This window comes from Pituophis catenifer, unplaced genomic scaffold (assembly GCF_029215685.1).
Source record: "Pituophis catenifer annectens isolate HBS135680 unplaced genomic scaffold, rPitCat1.0.hap2 SCAF_3, whole genome shotgun sequence".
NCBI lineage: Eukaryota > Metazoa > Chordata > Lepidosauria > Squamata > Colubridae > Pituophis > Pituophis catenifer.
Window position 1 is genome coordinate 145,312,576 of NW_027256883.1, and position 22,609 is coordinate 145,335,184.

Genomic DNA, 22,609 nt, shown 5'->3' on the forward strand with positions numbered 1-22,609 from the left:
TCCCTTTCTGGATCGGGACTCCTTACGCATGGTCACTCAAGCACTCGTCACTTCCCGCCTGGACTACTGCAATGCTCTCTACATGGGGCTCCCCTTGGGGTGCACCCGGAGGCTCCAACTGTCCAGAATGCGGCCGTGCGGGGGATTATGGGAGCGACGGGGTGCTCCCATGTGACACCCCTCCTGTGCGAGCTGCACTGGCTTCCGGTGGTCTTCCGGGTGCGCTTCAAGGTGTTGGTGACTACCTTTAAAGCGCTCCATGGCTTAGGGCCTGGGTATCTACGAGACCGCCTTCTGCCGCCAATAGCCTCCCACCGGCCAGTACGCTCACACAGAGAGGGGCTCCTCAGGGTGCCGTCGGCCAGACAATGTCAGCTGGTGACCCCCAGGGGGAGAGCCTTCTCTGTGGCATCGCCCGCCCTCTGGAACGACCTACCCCCAGAGTTACGTATGATCCCAGACCTCCAGACTTTTCGTCGGGCCCTTAAAACTCACTTATTTCATCTAGCCGGGCTGGCTTGATCCCATCTTTCGGTTTTAATTCGTAATTGATTTTATTGGGGTGTTTTTAAATTGTGGGCTGAAATTATTTAATATCTTTTTAAATTGTTTTAAATTTTGTATGCTATGTTTTACCTTGGCTGTTCACCGCCCTGAGTCCTGCTGGAGAAGGGCGGTATAAAAATAAAATAAAATAAAATAAAAATAACAGATTGGACAACAATCTTATGTTAAATGTCTAGGCCACTGGGGATTGTTACTACTCTGAGCTTAGAACTATTCCTTCATCTGTCATATTCTTTCATATGCCATTGCAATAGTTTTCCTGTACTGGGACAGATCTCTTTCCTCAAGCCTATAAAACAGTTATTTCAAAGAAAAACCTATTAAATCACAGTTTTATTTCTGAAAAACAATGAAGATTCATACAACAGTCTGTTATTAGTTTACAGGTCTTTAAATTGGTAATCTATTTTCTGTAATCTAAAATCTTCTAGTTAAGTGGGAATTCACACTTACCTTCCAAAGTTAGCTGGAAGAAATTCCAGAAAGGCATCATTTAGATATAGCTGGGCCAAATTTAAAAGCTGTGTGAAACCATCTGGGAGCCTAAAACAATGAGTAAAAAATTTAGCATTGATGCTGGAGGAATTGTGAAAATGTAAGTCCCAACAGATCCATATCTTCAACCATATGCTCACTACCTGACCCATTTGTTAGAGGTAACATTTTGCCTCTTATAAAACAAGTAACAATGTGTACTGCAGTAGTGGATAATATAAGCTTATACCATTTCTTTTGTTTGTCTATGTCTATGCTTCCCAGTCTTTTGACTAAGATCAAGTGTATGTAAGTATTTCAGTGGTGAATTAAATTTCAAAATAACTAGATGATCTACTTTGTACAGCAACTAGAATCAATAATTATGTACATGCAAGTTTATGATGACTGAGGATTACTGCTATGGAAAACATGTTGCCATTTATCATTTATTTATTATTATTTATAAGACTACATGCTGTATCTTATTTGCATTGCCAAAATTGAAGTGCTCCATCAAAAAATATAGGGAAAATAAAACTGCATGGAAGAATTAGTCATATTGTAGAGTTTAATTAAATAGAGGGCAAAGGGCAAGACCACTAATTTGTGCAGAAGAAGAGGGGGGGAGGCTTGATATATTTAATCTAAAATATTGATAATATCGGTTAATTTACAAAAAAACATTTTAAGGCATCTTAAATTCACTCCATGAGTATTTTGATGCATAATTTATTAACAAAACCATAAATAAAACAAATAAGATGAACACAAAAGAACGTAAATAATTCCCAAACTAGATAGTAAGTACTATGAACCACAGCTCTTTAGCTATATCTATCACTGTTCTAATTTCCAAGTTTTATATCATATCATTGGTGAATTACATCTTTTCAAAGTAAACATTACTGTCTTGCAGTCTGTATTTCTTTGTAATTAAGGGAATGGCAACTATTTTTCAACAAATATGCCAATTTATTATTCTTGGGATAATCTTTGTTTACAGTCTGTCCAGAAAAAGTATATGCTATGATTTGTCCATTTAATTTTTTATAGAAAATTTGGTAATCCTGAATTCTAATTGGAACAAAGCTCAATTGTATTCCACAGGTTCACTTTTCATTACAGTGTTATAAAACTACAGCCTTAGCCAATGTATTTGTTCCCTCAGTATCACAAAATTGTAAGTGATCCTTACTGTTACATGCAGCCCAACTAGCTGACAGTACCTATCTAACTGGATTTTGAAAAACCAAGGAGGATTGACTCTGGATAGGGGACTACTAGTCTATATCAGGGTTATAGGTTGGATTGGAAAGCTGAAAAAATATCTCAAAGGAATAGACTACTTGCATACTGTTCTCAAGAAAATTTCATGGACTTAGACAAGTCTCCACAAATCAAGCTTAACTCAGCAGGTTTATTTTTATTGTTACATCTAATTTTATTAGTATCATCACTTCGATGCCAATCTAAAGCATCTTATGGATAGTGCTGTAGATCTTGTCACAGATGCTTCATAACAAGTATTAAAAGAGATGTAATTGAAGAACAAAACCAGCTGTTAAGAAATAGGAGTGTCAAATATCATTGGTTCAAGTACCAATCATAAAACAGAGCTTCTCTTCCCACTTTAATGTAAACTCTTCTGGAAAATTAGGTTTTTCACATTTCCAGAACTATGTTTTTTATAAATTCATGTCTGTTTTTAACCCTGATGAATTAGAAATCCTGCCCCACACTAAATAGAATTGTATTGTTGAGACAACTCATCTGATGCATTTACTAGATTGTATTTGCTGTTTTTAAAACAAGGGCAGTTCAAAGATGAATGTTTGATACATGATAGAATGTTCTACCCATCCATATTAATTTTCAAGCTTGCACATAAGCAAGACCTTTGTAGAGTGTATGTGAACTGTCCATATTCTTCCCTATCATCTAAATTATAAATGGCAATCAAGAAATAATTTCAAGATAAGCTTTGTGGCAACATGCAAATGTGCTGCCACATTCATATTTCTATCTTTGTTATAAAATATGTCTGCTCTGTCCATATGATATACCTTCACCATATTGGCATAAGTTAAACCCTGCATACATAAAAGAGGCAGAGAAAAAAATCCATTGATGAACACTTACTTAGAAATAGGATTGACACTTGCTTCAATTATTGTTAAACACTTACAGCACTTTATATTTTCTGGAAAATCTTGAATCCCTAAAAGAAAAACAAAGCTGTTACATCTATGAGCACAACTGATAACTTTCCTCATTTCAGTAGAAAAACGTAAACCATTCATTTAGTCCTAAACAGTTCTGAACTCTTTGAACTCATGACAAATCCCAAGGTTCAGTCTTATCAACATACATTAATATTTTGCACAGATTTTATTCATACATACTTACTATAATACCTCAAATTTCACTTGGTTTCAAAAGTTACTTGAGCTGAATAATAGTTTCCTGGCCAACATAGTTATCTACCAATACAAAAAAGGCCAGTTTTGTAGGAAAGGTTTTACTAAATCTAAATTATATCTATAAACCATTACTTGTAGCTGAAATAAAAAGGCTAGCTTCTTAGATAAAGTATATGGCAAGCAAGCATGAGGATGAGTACACTATTGAAAGTCGAGGCCAGGGACATATCTTCATTGAAAACACCTACTATTGCTAAGAGTCAAGAATGACATGACATAATCAAATAAACACAGTTAATGGCCCCTGGACACTTGTTTTTAAAATATTTTCCATATATGAGAGGTATATTGTACAATACTTTAGTTATAAAATATGCTATGAAACTCGTAATGATGCAATTCATTTCTAAAGGAACTTTTTTAGTTTCTCCATTCTTGGCATAAATCATGTAGAATAAGTATAGGCTTACTAAATTTAGATGACATAGAATGTAATTCATTCACATTCTGAAACTGGAGAAAAAATTTATTATTCTTTCAGTACAAGGTCAAACAATGATAAAAAAAAGTATAGCAATAACTTTCAAGATCACACTCTGACATAATCACTACTTATGATATAAGCCTATCCATTCTGGGTATACTTAAAGATTAAAAGCCTTTCTTAAAAGAAAAGTTCTGAATTATTGGTGTAAATGAACAAATTTCATAAATCCCAATGGAAACTTACAATTGTGCAACCACCATAGAAATATCTAAACTATATGACAGAAATACCACATATGTCAGAGATGGCGAACCTTTTGGCCTCAATGTGTCAAAAATTCAAAAAAAACAATCTTATTCTTCTGGTGTGTTACACCCGCCCCTCTAATCAAAAGAGAAACAATTCTCTATCCCTCCACCCATATCTAGGCCCTTCTGAGCAGTGGCACTTGACAGCAGTGCTGAAGCTGGGCCTGAAGTGAAGGCCTAGGCCTTGACTTCAATCCTAGAGCCACCACACAAAAAGTCTGCCTCACACTCTTTTCCATTGCCCCCATGGTATGATCTGCTGCATGCAGTTTATCTTCAGGCAGTGATCTCTTTTTGTTGAGATCTGGGGAGTGCTAGTTCATGGGGGCAATCATACCTTGCTTGGGGAATAGTGTAAGGCAACCTTTTTGGAATAGTGGATCTAGGGTTGAAACTCAAGCCTGAAGCCTCCAATTCAGGCCCAGCCTTGCTGTAAAGTACTGCTGCTCAGAAGGGCCTACTTGATTTTTTTTTCTGGGTTGCACAAGGCCTTTTTTCTTGAAGCGGCTTCAGAGAATGCTCCTCTGCAGCCTATGCAGACACTATCCATGTGCAATTTTGGAGGCTGTGGAGGCCTCTTGACTTCCATAGGGTCTGAAGGATGTAAGACTATATTCCATCCTCATGTGGCCTCCACAGCCTACTAAAATTGTACAAGAATTAAGGCATGCTTTTAAAAATAGTTGTTATCGGGTTTTGGAGAATGCTGGCATGTACCCAGAATATCATGGCATGGCATGTTTGAAATGCATGTCGTAAGTTTGCCATCACTGACTTTTGCGAGAATAAATGGCAAATTGGATTTGGGGGGGGGGGAGGGATACCAGAAATACACTGATAATCAAGGCAGGTTTTTGTGCTGAATTTGACTGCTGCAATCAACTGAAATGTCCTTTTCCCTTCTATAACACATTACAAAAGAACAGGGGCCAAACATTAAGATAAGTTACACTAAACATTAAGTTATGTTAAGATCAAACCCTGCTGTTTCTCAAAAATAAATATAGGGGCTAAACTAGATTGGAACCCCAAGGAACCAAGTTTGAAAATATGTTTAGACAACCAGTAGATTTCAGGATACACACTCTAGTGTGAATTCCATTTTTTTTAATGCTACTCTTAACCAAAATTGGGATAAAGTCTTCCATCATTCTGAAAACGTAGTAAAATATAGTATAATTATAAATTCACTTTATATATCAAAGAGTTTCTCACTCTCAATTTTTTTCTTCTTAAAATTTGTCAGCTCTTCAAGGTAGGCTAGACTAGTAAACCAGAGTCAAGCAGGCTATACTAGTTTTATTATAAGACTATGATAACTGAATCTTGCAAGTCTGAATGTCCCTGCCTTTATCTTTATGAGAGTTAGGGAGGGGCTTATCTGAGATGTTTTCTCATGTTACAGTTCGGACTCTTTTATCTGACTGTTGTCTTATTAATGGCTTTCCTCCTGTTCTTCAAGGTTATTCCAAAACAGAATAGAACAGCTGCCTTGATTATAAAATATGAGATTCTTTCTTCGGTTAAAAACAAACTTAAATTCATTGACAAGTTTATCTGAATTCTTCTATATTCTTTCCTTATATATGGAACATTGTTTTGTGCAGTTTTTTCCCAGCAAGGAGTAAGAGATGATGTACCATTTCCCATGGCTTCTTGTTATTAATCTGTTTTATTACAGATTTAAATCAGGAGGCTGACTGGCACCCTTTCTGATATTTTTATGTCAAATAAACATCTGTCAAATTTATCAATCCCATTTACATTATTTTTGCACAGCTAAATTTTTGTTTTCAATCAGGCAGTTTCCTTTTATACCAATATTTATACTGTGGCATATTAATATTCTTGCTTTAATGCATTTCTTTCCATTTAAGTTTATAAAAGCAAAGCATACATCGAACAAGCTTAGTCCCATGGTTCTCTGAAAAGAGTTCTGGTGATAAAGAGGAACTATAGAATAAGGAGAGAAAATCATAATAACACTAGTCAGTTGTCATAAAAAGTAATCTCTTTTACTTCCCTCATACTCATGAACTTTAAAGACCGCAATATGCTGCTAAATCCCTACTGCTCTTAATCAATGCTAATTTATACCAGATACCATGGAATATGTAAATAGCACTGCATGAAAAGAATGACACTTATTTCTTCGTATTAAAAAAGGGATGGCAGTATATTGCTTTGGAGTTGCTAGGTATTTGGGCTAGGCATACCCTACAACCACAACAAAACAGTCAAGTCTCTATTCCAAAGTGCATCTTCCCAAGCGCAAGTCTTATAGGATGTCTAGAGGTAGGATTCAAATTCAAAAAAGAACTAGTTAAATATAACATTGTAAATTTCAGAGTATAAACTAATGTCTATCTGCAATTATTTTTATATAATATCTTTATTAGACTTCAATATCAAACATTAAAATACAAACTAACCTAAAGGGAAAAGAGAATGACAAAACAAATTAAAGTGACAAAAAATTTATACATCAAACAAATGTGTCAGGGTATGAGGAGTTAATAGCTGTAAGCTGATGAGAAGTTGTAAGCGGAGCAGCTGGAAGCTGATGCAATAGAATGAGGCAGCAGAGTTACTGTCACTTTAAGAAGCTGGGTCAGAAGCTTCCTATATAAAGGAAGCCATTAGAGGGCATTTCTTCTCCTCAAGCCTTCTCCTCATGCATTCTACATCTTGTTCTCTTGTCGTGTATATTATTGCTCTCCGTGTATAGCTGTTAAGGTATTTAACCACTAAATATTAAAATGTAGATAAAACCACTGTTATTTATATAAAATGCTCTGTGTGCTGTGTGCTGGGTTTTGCTCCTGGGATTATCTCATAATACTAGTTACGCTGCCTAAACTCTGACAAACATAACAAATATCTTCTTTTAATACAGCGATATTAACAATACAACCACCTTTCTCTAAATTAAATAAATAATACTAATCTATAAAATATTTTAAAGTACTACCGTGTTTCCCCAAAACTAAGACATGTCCCGATAATAAGTCCAATTAGGCTTTTGAGCACATCCGCTAAAATCAACCCCCCCCGAAAATCAGCCCCTCCAAATACTTAGATGCATGTACAGCTGCTGCGCAAAAAACACGACGTGAGGAGGTGAGGCCAGAGAGGCGGGAAAGGGAGGGGGAACATGCCCCATGCGCCCCTGTCATCCACACGGAATAGCCTCATGGAGACGCTCCCGCAAATCCTAACTCGCGCGTCCCTTCTCTTAGTGGCGAGCCGGACGCACTGCTGCCAGGAGAAGAAGAGAGAGAGGAGGCACTGCGAGAGAGCCCATTTCTGATGTTCTGTGCTTCCGGACAGCAGCAGTGCGTTCAGCTTCCCAAATCTGGCTTGCCGATCTCGGCCAGCGAGGAGGTGGGGCAGGTGGGGAGGGGTGGGGCGGCAGAAAAGCAAGATGTACGGAGTGAGATGGGATTCCCCTTGCCATTCCCTCGCCCAGCATGGCAGGAGTTGGAAGTCAGGTAAGACACGGTGAAGACAGGCAGAGAGAGAGAGACAGGGAGAGAAACAACAAGAGTGAATATCCTCCCATCCGCTTTTATTTGGTAATGGTGCGCTGACCATTTAGCCAGATCTCAATTCCACATCCTTTGGAGATTTGGGATGTGACTATTTTTTCCTCCTCGCTTTTCTCTCCTCCCCAATTTCATTCTTTAACCAGGAGGGGAAGGCGTGGGATGAGGCGTTTCTTTCTTCAGTTGCACAAGTGGCCTGAAAGCACTGCCCACCCCCCTCAGCCCCAAACCCGACAGCAGAGTGAAGCCTCCCCCCTATCTCTTGGGTTCAGTTTGCGCAGCCCGGACATTGAAGGCTGGGGGGAGGCTTCACTCTCCACGATTGCTGGAGGCAGCGGCCTAAGTGGCACTGGCGAAGCAGCCAGTCGGCGCTCCAGGGCCAAGGTTTAGGGATAAGACCTCCAATAATAAGGCCAAGGCCATATTTCGGGGGTCAAAAGAAAATAAGACCCTGTCTTATTTTCGGGGAAACACAGTAATAGTCAATATACTTTTAAAAAGCCGGTATTCATAAAATGTCCTTCTCTTTATTTCTTCTGAAAGATAGTAAATTATCAAATAGAAATAACCTTACATTTAATAAGCTAAAATATTTCTTTAGTCAAATCCAAGATAAACTTCAAATCCCAAATTCAAAATTCTTTTCTTTATCTTCTAAGAAATCTAACAATGGTTTCCAGATCACATAAAATGTTTGCTTAGCAATTACTTTTGCTAAGCAAACAGTTAATTTCACCATTGCGACTACTTCTATTTCAAAATCCATTCTTTCCTATGATTTGTGTTCAAATTATGTATTAATATTAGAAAGTACTGCTAATATTTTTTTAGTCACAATAACCTATTAAGAATTGGTCCAAGACAATAATAGAATGGCACACTCAAGTAGGTTTTATTTGCTTTGCCTGAAAGCATACAAATTTTCTTCTTAGCTCATGAGTCACCATCACTATAAGTTCTTATTTTTTTTATTACTATGCATAGTGTAGATGTTTATTCTGCAAATAAAACAGAGTACATAAGCTTAGTTAAAATGCAAAAGAGGCTGAAAATAAATAACAAACAAAGAATCACATTCTGAATTTATTGCTCATAAAATAACACACTGTCCTTGTTCAAAGACATTTTCTCTTTAAAAAAGAATGAGCATTTCTAATGTGTTTTATTTTTTAAAGAGCTGTTTGTCTTGTTTCTGTTTCTGATTACAGTTGGAAGTAATCTAGCAGACAGCTTGGAAATGGAGAAGAAGGAATTGCATATACTGTATCTCCTCAATTTCAGTTCTGCCACATCAGTGGACCAGGAAGCACAACTACTTATGGTTCCCTATATTTTTGGTGTCTTTTGGTGTACAATCTCCTTCACTGATCTGTGAATTTAATTTAAACCTCTGGAAATTAGGAGGTGGAAAGGAGGAGGAGGAGGGAAGGGAAGGAGAAGGAGGGGAAAAAAAGACTAACTGGGGCTGCAAGAGGAGAAAGGATAAAAATTCCATTGAATTTGTTTAACTGGTTCTTAGTATTTTTAGTAACGTACTGTATTTAAATACTATCTGTAACTTAAAAGACATTCATTCTCTGTTAATTAAAATTTTAATGTCATGTTATCCATTTTTCCAGCTCAGTTTTAGGATGTGGACCTAAATCAGTGAAATGCTATCTTGTTTGCTGTCTTTCAATCTTAGGTTTGGGATCCTCCAATATTAGGTTTGAGATCTTCATCTAGGTGGCACTGATGGGTCAGTGCCGTATTTCCCTACTACAGTATCTTAGAAGTTCAATAATCTTTCAAAGCATGATTGAAAAAAAAAGTAAGAATCAAATAGATGAATATTGTATTTGTATTTTTAAAAAAGGAGGGCCTAAAACAAGCATCCGCTGAAAATTTTTCTTATGGCAGCTGAACACTGGCAACCAAAGATGACTTTTGTAATTATTTATCCCAAATATCACACAAACCAAGATCCTTTAGAAACATACACCTCTTTTATCAGTTTAAGAAAAAAGATAGAATTCTTCTTAAACTGACTGCTATTAGCTTTTTTTTTTAAATCAGAGTCTTTTACTGAGGTGAACTAGTTTTAAAATATTAAGCAATATACTAAAGGATTTTCAAAACTGGAAGCAAATTCATAGAGAGGAGTTGTGAAACTTTAAGATTCTTTTAAAAAGTGATAAAATAGCACCACTAAGTCCCTAAGGATTTCAAAAGTAATACAATATTTATTTTAATCGTGAATCTTCTACATTATCTAACACTTTATTATTCTGGCAAGATAGGATCAATAGAGTTATCCAAACAAAATGCTGTAAAATTAAGACTAAATTAATTTGTAAGAATTTGGCCTTTTTGAGGTTTTTTTGCTCATAAAATGCTCCTGTGCTTTTAGAAATTGCTTAGTTTTAGGCAATTCCCAGCCTAATATGGAAGCTATATTAAATTGCACTCTACAAAGTATACCATATCTCCTTTCTATTTTTTTAAAAAAACCTTTTAGCTGGGTCAACAAAGATTCTGAGATTCTACTGCAAGTTATTGAATAAATAAGCACTTAAAAGCTCCTCACAATTTTCATATATATAGCAGAACAAAATAGAGTTTCCTTAAACACAGGCATATAAAGTGAATATTATTTTTCCTTTTTTAATATCCTCTGTAATTAATATAACATTTTGCAGCAGTATGAAACGGGGCAGTACTTGGGCTGCACTATTGAGTTAGCTCCATTCCTAGGGAAAGTTGCACTTATAGTTTATTTCTACAGTGAAAACAGCTATTGGATTTTCAAAAATTCTCCAGGTAGGATTTCCGTTCCTTATAATCATTTCCAGAGTGCTCTTTGGTTTCATTGTTCCCAAGTTGCTTACTGTATTTCTAAAAAAAGAGAGACCACTTTAGTTTACTTTCTAAATATTTATTTTTATTTTGACAAGAGGAAGAGAAATGATTTGTTCCAATGTTAGAGATCTGCAAAAGTAAAAAATGTACTTTGCATAGAATCTATCACAAGTAAAAACAAAATGTATTTAGATAAGAAATTACTTTGATGCTCCTCCAACCCTTAACAGACTGAAGATAGAATTGCCATACGCCGTATGAATATTGCCATTATTACACTATGCTTTTGTGAATTTTATCACGAATCTAGAAGATCACCAATCATGCATCTGTTATCCATGTTCTAGGTAGATTTAGATTTTTCCTCTCCATGTTCATTAATATATTGCACAAATAATTGCACAAATTTAGAAAAGATTTTGAATTACAAGCTGAATATTATATTTCTGTTTTGCTTTTGATCTCCTGCATTCTTTCCACAAGTTCTACTGACCTACTTCACTACCTCAAGCTTCCCCCATCACCACATCTTTGCTTCACACTAGTGGTGGGTTGCTCCTGGTTCAGTCCGGTTCTTATGAACCGGTAGTAATGGAGGCAGGAGGCTCCACTCACCCCCCCCCACGGACATCATCATGGACAATCTGTGCATGCACAGAAGCTTCTGCGCATGCACAGAAGCATGCACGCATGTGTGTGTGCAAAGCGCACTCCCATTGCAAACCGGTAGTAAAGGTAAGTGGAACCTACCCCGTTTCACACCTACGTCTCCAGCAACTGTCACTTCAAGAACTACAGATAATTTAAACCACATTTGAAGCAAGACAAAAATATCAGTAAAGGCACAAAGCTAACAATACACAAATTAGTGTGATAATGCTGCATTCTCATGCCTGCCCCCACCTCATTTTTTTTCTCCACCATACATGAGACAGCATAAACTGTCTCAAAAACAAGAGTATTTTTTAACACTAGTCAGAATCAAAGATTCTGATCCTGGTTGCTTTCAATTATAATGTAAACTAAACTAGAATTCCAGTTCTAATATCATATTCTGGCTACTTTAAATCAGGAAGCATTTTTTTCAGTCTTCTCCTTACATTTGTTTTAGGTGATTGAGTTCATGAACCAAGGAATATTGCTGTTGTTCAGTCAACACAAAATCTTGATGAAATCTGGAGCTAATAATTGTTCAAAACAATTGAACATTCTAACCCGTGGGCCATGGACCAGCCCCAACCCACAGCCTGCAAGGCAATGCAAGCAAGTGAAGCTCCATCCACAGATGCACGGGATCCAGGCAGCATGTGAAACCATGACCCCGGTCCATGGAAAAACCATCCTCCAGAGAACTGGACCCTGGCACCCAAAAGATTTGGGTCACTGTTAAAATATTATGTGAAATGGTCCAAAAAGCAATATAGAGTTCAGCATGCTATTGCTCTACCAGCATCATTTGGTTAATAATAAATATGATGATAACATGTCATATCATACTCCCTCTTCAAGTTTTTCACCTGTCTGCTCCTTTTTCACAATCATCCTTTATGCACATAGCAATAAATATGATAGGTTCCATTTTATGGGGTTTCAGATTAAAACTGGTCATATAAACAGACAAGAAGGATAGAAAAGAATGGTAAACTAGAAAAATGAATGATTACTTATAATATCTCAACTGATTTTTGATTAACTGATCAAACTGATTGATTGATTAAGGGCCATCAAGTTGTTGTTGACTCTAGCACCCACATCTCTAGATGTTGTTCATTAAGATCTGTACCTAGCTTGGTTTGCTATGTCTTCCAAAAGTCCATCCACCCTGCTACTAATTGTCCTCTTCTCTTTCCTTTTACCTTTCCCACTATTAGATCCTTCTCCATAGCCCTAGATATTTGTATACTGTGTCCAAAGTATGGCAATTTGAGCCTGATCATTTGTGCCTTGTATGACAACTTTGAGTTGATCTGTTCAATGACACACTGATCTGTTTTGTTAACTATCTACCATAGTATTTTCATGACTCTTCTCCAATACAAATTTCAAAAGCAGTAATACTCTATCTATCCTTCAATTTTTGTTTCCACTTTTTTAATCTTATTTTCTGAATTATAGTTTATAGTTTAGTCAATATAGTAAAAGACTATCAATTCTACAGCTTCAACTTAAATTTAGGAGGTTATTTGTAAACTAAGCATTAGTTTCACAGTAATATACTGGTTCACAATGAAATATTACATTTATCTTATTTAAAGTTAATTACATACATATATACCTCTACATCAACAAGAGCAGAAAGTATTTTTCTATTTTATGAGAGAACCAATTTGTATAAAGAATTTGTTTATCAAAATAAGAGAGTATTTTGTTATAGTTAACATTGACTAAATTAGTTTTGATTGTGCAAATGCAATTTAAATTCAATATAAAATATATTTAAGATATACTAACAACTTGTATCTTGTCCTTATGGGAATAATGGGGCTCTTCTGAAAACTGAAGTAGTTACTGCAATAGCTCTGTTGACTTATTCTCTTTCTACTTCCCTACATCATCTTAAACAAGGCAGGTAGATGCAGAATTCAACTACCAAGGGCACAACGGCAAATAGCATTCAAACACTAACATTTGCATAGTGTCATGTTTGTTCAGTTTTCTGAAATGTGGTTATTATGCGATGGCAACTGATATTTCAGTGTAGTTGGTGTTCTCAAATCAAGAAAGTTTTTTATTCAAAGGTTAAATTATCAATATATAATATTTTGGAAATAAAATTAGCTATACTTGTAGTCTTTTGAAAAGAAGAATATAATAGCCATAATCCTTCCCTTGCTAAACATTTATGAATCAGTGGTAAAAGAAAATGAAACATATTTTTCTTACCATTTTTACTGATGTCAAGTTCTTTGAGATTAACTAAACTGGCAATGCTGGTTGGCAGGCTTGAAAGGTCATTATCTGGGATACTCAGTTTACGTAGAGCTTGACAGTTGAATAATTGCTAAAAAAGCAAAAGAAAGATAGTTATAACATTTCTCATAAAATTTTAGTATGTTTTAATGTTTAGAGAAATTCTATAAGATAGCATAAAACAGAACATATATAGTATCATCGCCAGTAAGAATCAGTAGACATATTTGAAGAATTTTCTCTTTAATCTCTTTTATCATGTTTCTACTTCACAGCCACAGCGAGAGAACATTATCTTCCACATAAAAACAGTAAGAAGATATGTAACTAGCAAAGAGAGGTTAATAAGGTTTTTCTCTTAACAAAGTTTCCTAACAAGAGTGCAAAAAATAGAAGGGTTACTGAGAAAAACTAGGGGTACATATGATTTTGCAGACTTTTAAAAGTAAGAAGAGGGACACATGCTTATCAGGAGATGGTCACCTTAACTTATAATTACCTTAAAAAGGGAAATAACACCACTATTTAAAATTTATATCATTTTATTAAAGCAGAAGCAGAATCTTGCTGCTGTAGGATTTGCAGGTTTGTCTGAGTCCGTTTTGATTCCAGGTGATTGCCTAGACAAATCCCTGCTATTTTCTTGCCTGCATTTTCAGAAATGGCTTGTCCTTCATTCTAGGGCTGAGGAAAAATGACTGGCCCAAGTAACCTAGCTGGTTTTGTGCTTAAAGCAAGACTAGAATTCACAGCCTCCTGATTTTTAGTCCAGTGCCTTTAACCTTTACATCAAACTGACGCTCATAGTAGAATTAATAAAACTTATTATTATTCTTAGAGGGTAAATATCTAACCTATGGGAAATAAAAATTTATAGAATTTATATTGAATAAACTGCAAATGAAGATTTTTGAAATATCTAATATGTAGATTTGCATTTGCATTTGCATAACTGCCTTTGGTATATTTCATGAAGTGACCTATTTGTTCAAAATGTATTTCTTTAGAAGTCTAACAACTGAATAAAAGCCACTCTTTGCCACAAGTAAATGCAGCAGCATAGTGCAAATTAATTTCCATTACGAAAATGGTTATCTTAGGAATAATGTTTTCATCCACCTTTTATTGTGAAATAAATAATAATATAGCAAATGTGAGAAATGTTATGAAATTACTTGTAACAGCCTTTTTATTATATACATTTTCTCAGGAAATCTTATTTGTCCATAACTGATAATGATCCGGAACATTTAAGTTTACATTACTGATATGTACCATGTTTCTCCAAAAAGATGACCCACCTTGAAAAGAAGCCCTATCACGTTTTTGAACGCATGCAATCAAATTAAGTCCCACATATGAAATTAGCCCTAATTAAGACCCTGGGGTGCAGGGGAAGGGTGAGGCACACAGATAAAAAATAAGCTAGGGTGGGGATGGGGGTGGTGGAGCTGACCTACTTACCAGGCCTCACACACCCCGACACCTGCCTCACCTTCTTCTGCCGCCACTTGCCGCGACTCACATGCATCGCCCTGGCCTCTGTTTCGGCTTCAGATGCCTGCTGGCATCTGCAGCTGATAAGAGAGCTCCAGGTCAATCTCCAGCTCTATTATCATCTGCAGAGGGCTTTCTGGAAGTACCTGCAGCCGATAACAGAGCTCAGGATAGATTGGGAGCTCTTTTATCGGCTGTAGATGCCTTCCGGCAGGCATCTGAAGGCAAAACAGAGCCTGGGGCGATGCATGCAAGTGGAGGCAAGCAGCCACAGAAGAAGTGGGCCAGCAGTGAGCTCCTGCTGGGTGGGGCTCTCGGTCCCACTGCCACGAGGTGAGTCAATAATTAGAACCTTCCCAAAGGAAGGCCTAGCTGTTTTTTCAGGGGTCAAAAGAAAATAAGACCTGGCCTTCTTTTTGGAGAAACATAGTAATATGTCTTGTCTTGGTTTTTAGTTATACTGGGAAGAAAACAAACATCAATAGCAGAAATAGCAGAAAGCTGTAACAGAAGTATTCATCATGCTGGGAAAATTGCATAGATGATCCATTCAAGTCACCAGGAATGAAACTCAACTTGAAAACAGCTTCAATCTGTTTATTCTTTTTAGACAGAATGTCTACACTGCCAATATTACTGTTAGCATAAAAGTAGAGTGAAATATATATTCTCAGTATAGTGTATAATTCTCAACTCTGAAAGGCATCTCATAAGTTCCATAGTTGGAAAAGATTGGCATTTGAGCATGTTTGAAAGGAGCTTTATGACAATTAATGATTCTAGTCTTGAAAAATATAAATGGTCATTATAGCCTTGTTAATGTAATTCTTGATCTTAAGAAATGCCAATAAATCTTTGGACTTTAGCAATGTCTGCTCAATTAATATGTAATAAGTTGTTATGCTTATTTGGTGTATTTGTGCCTCAATGACTTTAAACTAAGCAGTTCAACAAAAGCATGTGATTTTAAAATGTTTTTATATGTCTGGAACTGTAGGCTTGAGCTGTAACAGAAAAATGGCAAGGATTATTTTTTTCAATTTAAGGTCAGCACTTGCTGATAAGGAACTGTTAAGAACAAAGCTTATACACATAATACACATTGTATCAGTTAAAACTGGAGGATTTTTATTTATTTGTATACTGCCTTTATTATTTTTATAAATAATTCAAGGCAGCAAACATACCCCACACACCTTCCTTCTATTTCCCCCCCAACAACAACCATGTAAGTAAACTGAACTGGGCTGAGAGAGAGTGACTGGCCCAAGATCACCTAGTTGGCTTTCATGGCTAGAACTCTCAGTCTCCCACTTTCTAGCGTGGTGCTTTAACCACTAGGCCATACTGGCTCTCATATTAAGCTAGGATTACCCTTTCCTCTTAAAGTCAAATGACAGGAAGTAATGATATTGACCAGGGGTGGGTTCTAAATTTTTTTACTACCGGTTCTGTGGGCGTGGCTTATTTTGTGGGTGTGGCTTGGAGGTCATGTGACTAGGTGGGCATGGCTATCTGGTCAGAATCATTTCTGGAAGGTCCTCGCACTTACGACCAGTCCTCGCACTTACGACCCAACTCATTTGTTTGCTTTTAACACTGATCAGCTGTAGGACGGCCCTTTGAAGCCCCATGACAAGAGTTTAAACAGTTTTTTTCCCTCTAGTCATCAACTGGGACTCAGGAGGCAGCAATAGATTGGGGGTGGGACCAAATAAAAGGTAAGAATAACGTGGGTGGGTGGGTGGGTGGGTGGGCGGGGGGGGGAGAACCGGTTCGGTGACATCATATCGTCCGAACCGGCCGAACCGGACCGAACCGGGAGGAACTGATATTGACACTTTAAATAATTTCTAAAGGACTTTTCTGTAGACCTGGGATAGTCTATATAAATATTTTACTTTTGAGCTGTGAGGTCTATTTCTCCCAATATTGTCTGCTTGACTTTTCACAAGAAGCCAAGGTTTCCCAAAATGTGAGGTGCAGCTCCTTGAACAGGTGCAAACAGAGTCTGGGGGGTAGGAGTGAATAAACTTTTTGTTACATTGTTAAAATGTGTCTACCTTTCCCAAAGTTTTATTGCATTATTTATTGTTCTCATTTTCATTTTTGTTCCTGTTGGTGTTTCTATTTTTAGGGGAAGTGTGTACATTAAGATTATTATACTAAAAAGAAGTGTGATGGCATAAAAAGGAATTGCTAGGAAACCAAGTTTCTGAATTGCTTTGAATTATCTCATTGGATGCAAGAAGTGAATGATTTTTTAAAAATACTTATTTTCCACTGTCCACCTATGAAGCTGTGAACAATTAATTTTTATAACTGCAGCAGATGTACATTGACTTGGAGAAAAATAAATGGAAATGGCAGCAATTGGAGCCCTCGGGTATACTACTGTAGGTGATGAAACACATATGGCTTTTCAAATGCCTCCTGTATCCATAGTTATTGTATTACTGTGGGTATAGCTCATGCTTAAGTTCTAAATAGACAATAGTCCTTGAAGAGCAATTGCATTTGGAATCAATGCCAATGAAACACATAGGTTTAATAGAGTCAGGTGGATTCAGTTAGGAACAAATGGTATGTATCAATGCAACAAACTATACAGTACAGACTATCATAAAATCTCAAATTTAGGTTTGACGTAAGATAGATCTAGTGAAGCAATGAATGTGAAGAGAAAAATGGGCTAGATTCTGCCAACATTCCTTGTTAATTTTGAGTACTGGCAGGGCATTGCTCACTACTACTTGCTACTCCTACTCTTATTACCACTGTTCCTGCTATTGAGATAAACTGAGTTCATTTTCATTGTATTAGATTGCATGGCAAATACCAGAAACAAAAGAACACTACTGAGTTTTAAAGTAATAGTTTAGTAGTACTAAAATTTGATATATACTTCCTGTTCTATAGTCAGAGAAACAGAAATTCCAGATCAGGGGGATAAGCAGTTTTTTTTTCTCCTCATAAACAGAAAATTAAAAAGTTTCCCATTGCTGCCAACAGAGAATAAAACTAACATCTGTCTTCCTTGAAATTGAATCCTAATGGACCTGGTCATTCTTGACTTGTAAATTTCACCAAGTCAACAATTAAATTTTGGTAACCCGCCACCACCAACAATTATTATTGAAAAGGGTTAAAAGCAACAGAAGAAAATAGTTCCAAGATCATGGTTATGAGAATGTAATACACATTGTATGCCAGATACTACAGAATGTAAATTGAAGGGCCTGTTGCATTTATATCAGGAGTGTTAAATGCAAGGCCCGGGGGCCAGATCCAGCCCGCAGGGTGCTTAGATCTAGCCCGCAAGGCTACCCTGGAAACAGTGAAAGACTGGCCTGTGGTGTCTCTGCCAGTGAAAACAGAGCTCGGGAGGGCCACAAAAACAGAGCTTGGGAGCCCATTTTCATTAGCAGAGCGCTCAGGCCAGCACAGGTGCTGACATGAGTGATATTGAGCTGGCCACGCCCACTCCAACCTTGCTCACCTCAGCCCCCTGAGATCAAACACAACCCTAATGTGGCCCTCAATGAAATCGACTTTGACACCCCTGATTTATATCATTAGAAGATTTCTATTATGATATGCCTTCATACTGAACAAAAACATTTGTGTGTACTTAGCCATTCGATAGCAAAATGATGCACTGGAATATGATAGTTTTATATCACCTATAATTGGAATTTTGTCCTAAGTGCTGTTATGTTGCCTTATTGTGGAGAAGGGAACAGGTGTGGATCCGGAGGGGAAGAGTGAAGAATGCCAGGCGTGGACACTAAGATGTATATTCCAAGGTATGAAAGTTAGCCCAGTTTCTTAGCTAAATTAAGCAGTTATCTATATTCAGCAGCAGCGATACAGGCAGATGGTGGAGGAGAATGCTCACTTTAGTGACAATGTCAAAAGTATAAGAATAAATATTAAAAATAATGTACTACCAGTTTTAAGATATAAACTATATTTTGCTGAATATACATTGCTTTATGCTATTTTTTTAAGCCAACAAGTGTTTTTAAATAACATCTTAATATGGTATATAATTACATAGCAATGCACACTATGTTAAAAAGAGAAAATATGCCTGAATCATACGTCAGAAATTGACCTCCATCACACTTTTATGAGACAGAAAATTATGATCTGGTATCCAGAGCCTTCTCTATAAACAAATACGTACAGCTAGGAAATGACTTGGTTATGTATATCACTTTTCTATCAACCCCTGGAGAATATAATTAAATTGTTCCAGTTGTTCAATGGAGTGAAAACGTCATTGTAGCAAGCATCTGAACTGGGCTATAAGGATAGGAAAAGAGCTAAGGAAAGCCTCAGTTTAGTCTTGGATGGATATTTCTAATAATATTAAGTTAAACAAATTTAAGTTCTACAGAATATTAGGAGAGTTTTAAGCACAAGTTTAATTTTATTGTTGAAATTAATGGGAGTTAATAATTAAGGTAATGAGTTATTAATATAGTCTTATTTACAGGAGAGTAAGACATATCAAAATCTGTAAAGCTTTATAGTAAGTAAATATGCACTGTTTTGAATATGTATAATCCAAGTTGCACATTCTGTGCATAAAGAATATTTAATGAATGGATAATTAATAATACAAATGGTTAATGTCTTGATAAGTAATGAAATAAATCCGCATTACACAAAATACCTGTTTGCATGTATGTGCTGATACTGTTTACTTTTTTTTATTTATGAGTGAAAAGCTTTCAGTCATATTTTCTTTCTTTCTTTCTTTCTTTCTTTATTTCTTTCTTTCTTTCTTTCTATCAATCATTCAATCAATCAATCAATCAATCAATCAATCAATCAATCAGTATAGCCATCCATCTAAACAAGATGACTCTGGGAAGCGGCCAAAATTAAAATGAAATAAGAACAACTGCAATAATACAAAAATTAAAATACATAACAGTCAAAAAAATATTATATTCTTTAATCACAAATACCACCTAGAAATGGGTCCCTGTCACACTAAAGACACTAAATCAGTGGTGAAATTTGAACCGGTTGGCTACTGATTCGCTGGCTGCACGTGCGCACTGCACGGCAAGTGCGTGCTGCAGTTTGCACCAAATGCGCACTGCGCATGCATGCACACGACACGCCATAAGGAGGCTTGGGAAGGTAAGTAGAACAGCGGGGGGGGGACAAATCAGCTGTGCCACGCAATCATCGGAACCTTTTTTAAACTTTTTAAAAGTATTTTTTACTACCGTTTTGGGCGAATAGGTAGTAAAAAATGCTTTAAACAAGTAAAAAAAAGGTTCCGATGATCATAGCTGTGCCGTGCGACCATTGGAACTTTATTTTTTACTTTTTTAAAGCAATTTTTTACTACCTATTCACCCGAAATGGTAGTAAAAAATGCTTTAAAAAAGTAAACAAAAGGTTTCGATGATCGCGTGGTACAGTTGTCCTCTTGGAAATCTTTTTTTAACCTTTTTAAAGCATTTTTTTACTATCAGTTCAGCAAATAGGTAGTTAAAAATGCTTTAAAAAAGTAAAAAAAAAAAGGCTCGAATGATCACAGCTGTGCCGCGCAATCATGTGAGTCTTTTTTTTTTTTACTTTTTAAAAGCATTTTTTTTACTACCTATTCAGCTGACCCGGTAGTAAAAAAATGCTTTAAAAGTAAAAAAAAAAAAAAAAAGTTCCAATGATTGCACATCGCTCAGCTGATCGTTGGAACTTTTTAAAAACATTTTTTTACTACCGGTTCAGCGAACCATTAGCATTTTTTACTACCGATTCAGGCGAACTGGCCTGAACCGGTAGCATTTCACCCCTGCCCTAAATCCATCCACGATCCCCCCAATTTTATTCCATTATTTATATTATTTTAATTAAAAAAAATAAAACGCTGACATGACGTAAACTTTGTTTTCAAAACTACCCAGCACATTCCTGGAACCAGTAGATAAGGGCTGCAAAAATTCCAAATTTCCCCTCTAACCAAAAAAAAAAAAAAAAAAAGATTTTGGGCCTTTGCAATAATCTCTATTCTTCTGGGGATGTCTCAGTATTATGAATTAATGGAGAATTTTGAGTCAATGCTCTTGCAGGGACAAAATCCAGTTTTATCTTATTATGTAATCGTTTTATATCTGCAAGCAAAGCCAACAGAAGCATCTTTTCTAAAGACTAGAAAATGGGTTATTAGCTGCCACAATGAATTTTGCCTATGCTGAATGTTCTTTTCATAGAGTATGCTTCAAAAGTTCACTTAGCTAGACAGCTGCATTTACATATTATAGAAAGAAAGCATTTACCTTAGGAAGTTCTTCAATTTGATTGGCATCCAGATAAAGCTCCTCTAATGTCCGTTCAAAGTTAAATACCTCCTTTGGCACTTGCTGAAGGCTGCAGTGGGAGTAATCAAGCACTGAGATTATTTCTTCTTCCCCTCGAAAACATCGGCATGGCACCAGGCGGCCAATAATTTTCCTTTTAGTTGTCATCTCCAAATGCCGCACTAAAATAAAAAAATAATAAACTAAATTATTTTCCAAAATCACTGCTCATTTGAGTAGAAAAATAATTAACCAATTGTCCAAAATCATTTCAGAAGAGAATCAACAAATTCTAGAAAATAGTAGCCCATTTCTTTGAACACAGAAAACCAGTATCAATTTACTAAACACTTTTTGTTCGTTGCTTCTAACTTGGTGATGGTTTTTGTATATAGCTCATAAACTAATATAGAAGATTCCAGGCAAACTCCCTAGAACCTGTGAATATGTTGTTCTACAGTTTCCTTAAGTACGGTTACTGTGTATTTAGATTCAGAAAGCCAAATAACTGAATTTTTCTTTTTTCTTTTTAATCTATACCCAGAAATATGAGTAAAAATTCCAAAACTAATTGAGAAAGAAAAAAATTTAAGAGGTATGTTGAAAGTATAATGAATAAACCAGGGAAAGACTGTTTCCATAATTTACAGATAATTATAATTTGAACATGAATCAATTCTTTATTTTACTTTCACTACTCTACAAGACAAAAATATTTTAAGTAAAGTATTTTATATCAAGAAGAAGTGCAACTGTTATAATAAGTAAACAAATACATCATCCAGAGGTGTTCATATGTGCCTGCTTTCATCAAAACAATGAAAATAGCATGATTCCGTCAGCTTTGCCGTTTTTGTACATATATCTCTTGAAGCTAGTAACTATCATTGAGGAAACCCCTACAAGGGAAAAAATGGCATCTGTTATCTAGATATGGAGAAAGAAATTTGAAAGAGGTTCAAAGATGCCTATAGAGAAGGGAATAGTAGAGAAATCTCAGTGGGCAACAAAGTACACAAATGGGTGTAAAACTCAGGAAAAATACAAAGAACATTTTATAAATAAAAGGAGGCAGGCAGAAACCTATGGAAATACTACCCATTTATTCAGGCTTGCATTGTTCTCCCTGATAGTGAAGAAAATTGTTTACAAAAATAATTTAATTTGAACAACTGTAATGCCATTATACATCTTACAGAGAATAACTGAACTGATGTAATAGCAATAGCACTTAGAC

The 22,609-nt window shown here is 36.2% G+C and overlaps 1 protein-coding gene across 4 annotated transcripts in view; it reads right to left on the reverse strand.

Moving 5' to 3' along the window:
- LRRC7 (leucine rich repeat containing 7) overlaps nt 1-21,549 on the reverse strand; it is a 128,921-nt gene extending 107,372 nt beyond the window's left edge. For all 4 annotated transcript variants that reach the window (XM_070939465.1, XM_070939464.1, XM_070939463.1 and 1 more), the window contains exons 1-4: nt 21,352-21,549; nt 13,526-13,643; nt 3,184-3,262; nt 1,021-1,110 (exon numbers count right to left, since the gene is read on the reverse strand). In XM_070939465.1, the coding sequence (XP_070795566.1) occupies nt 1,021-1,110; nt 3,184-3,262; nt 13,526-13,643; nt 21,352-21,540 (476 nt within the window). In that variant the 5' untranslated portion in view covers nt 21,541-21,549. The remainder of the gene's footprint in view (nt 1-1,020; nt 1,111-3,183; nt 3,263-13,525; nt 13,644-21,351) is intronic.
- Between the last annotated feature and the right edge of the window lie 1,060 nt (nt 21,550-22,609).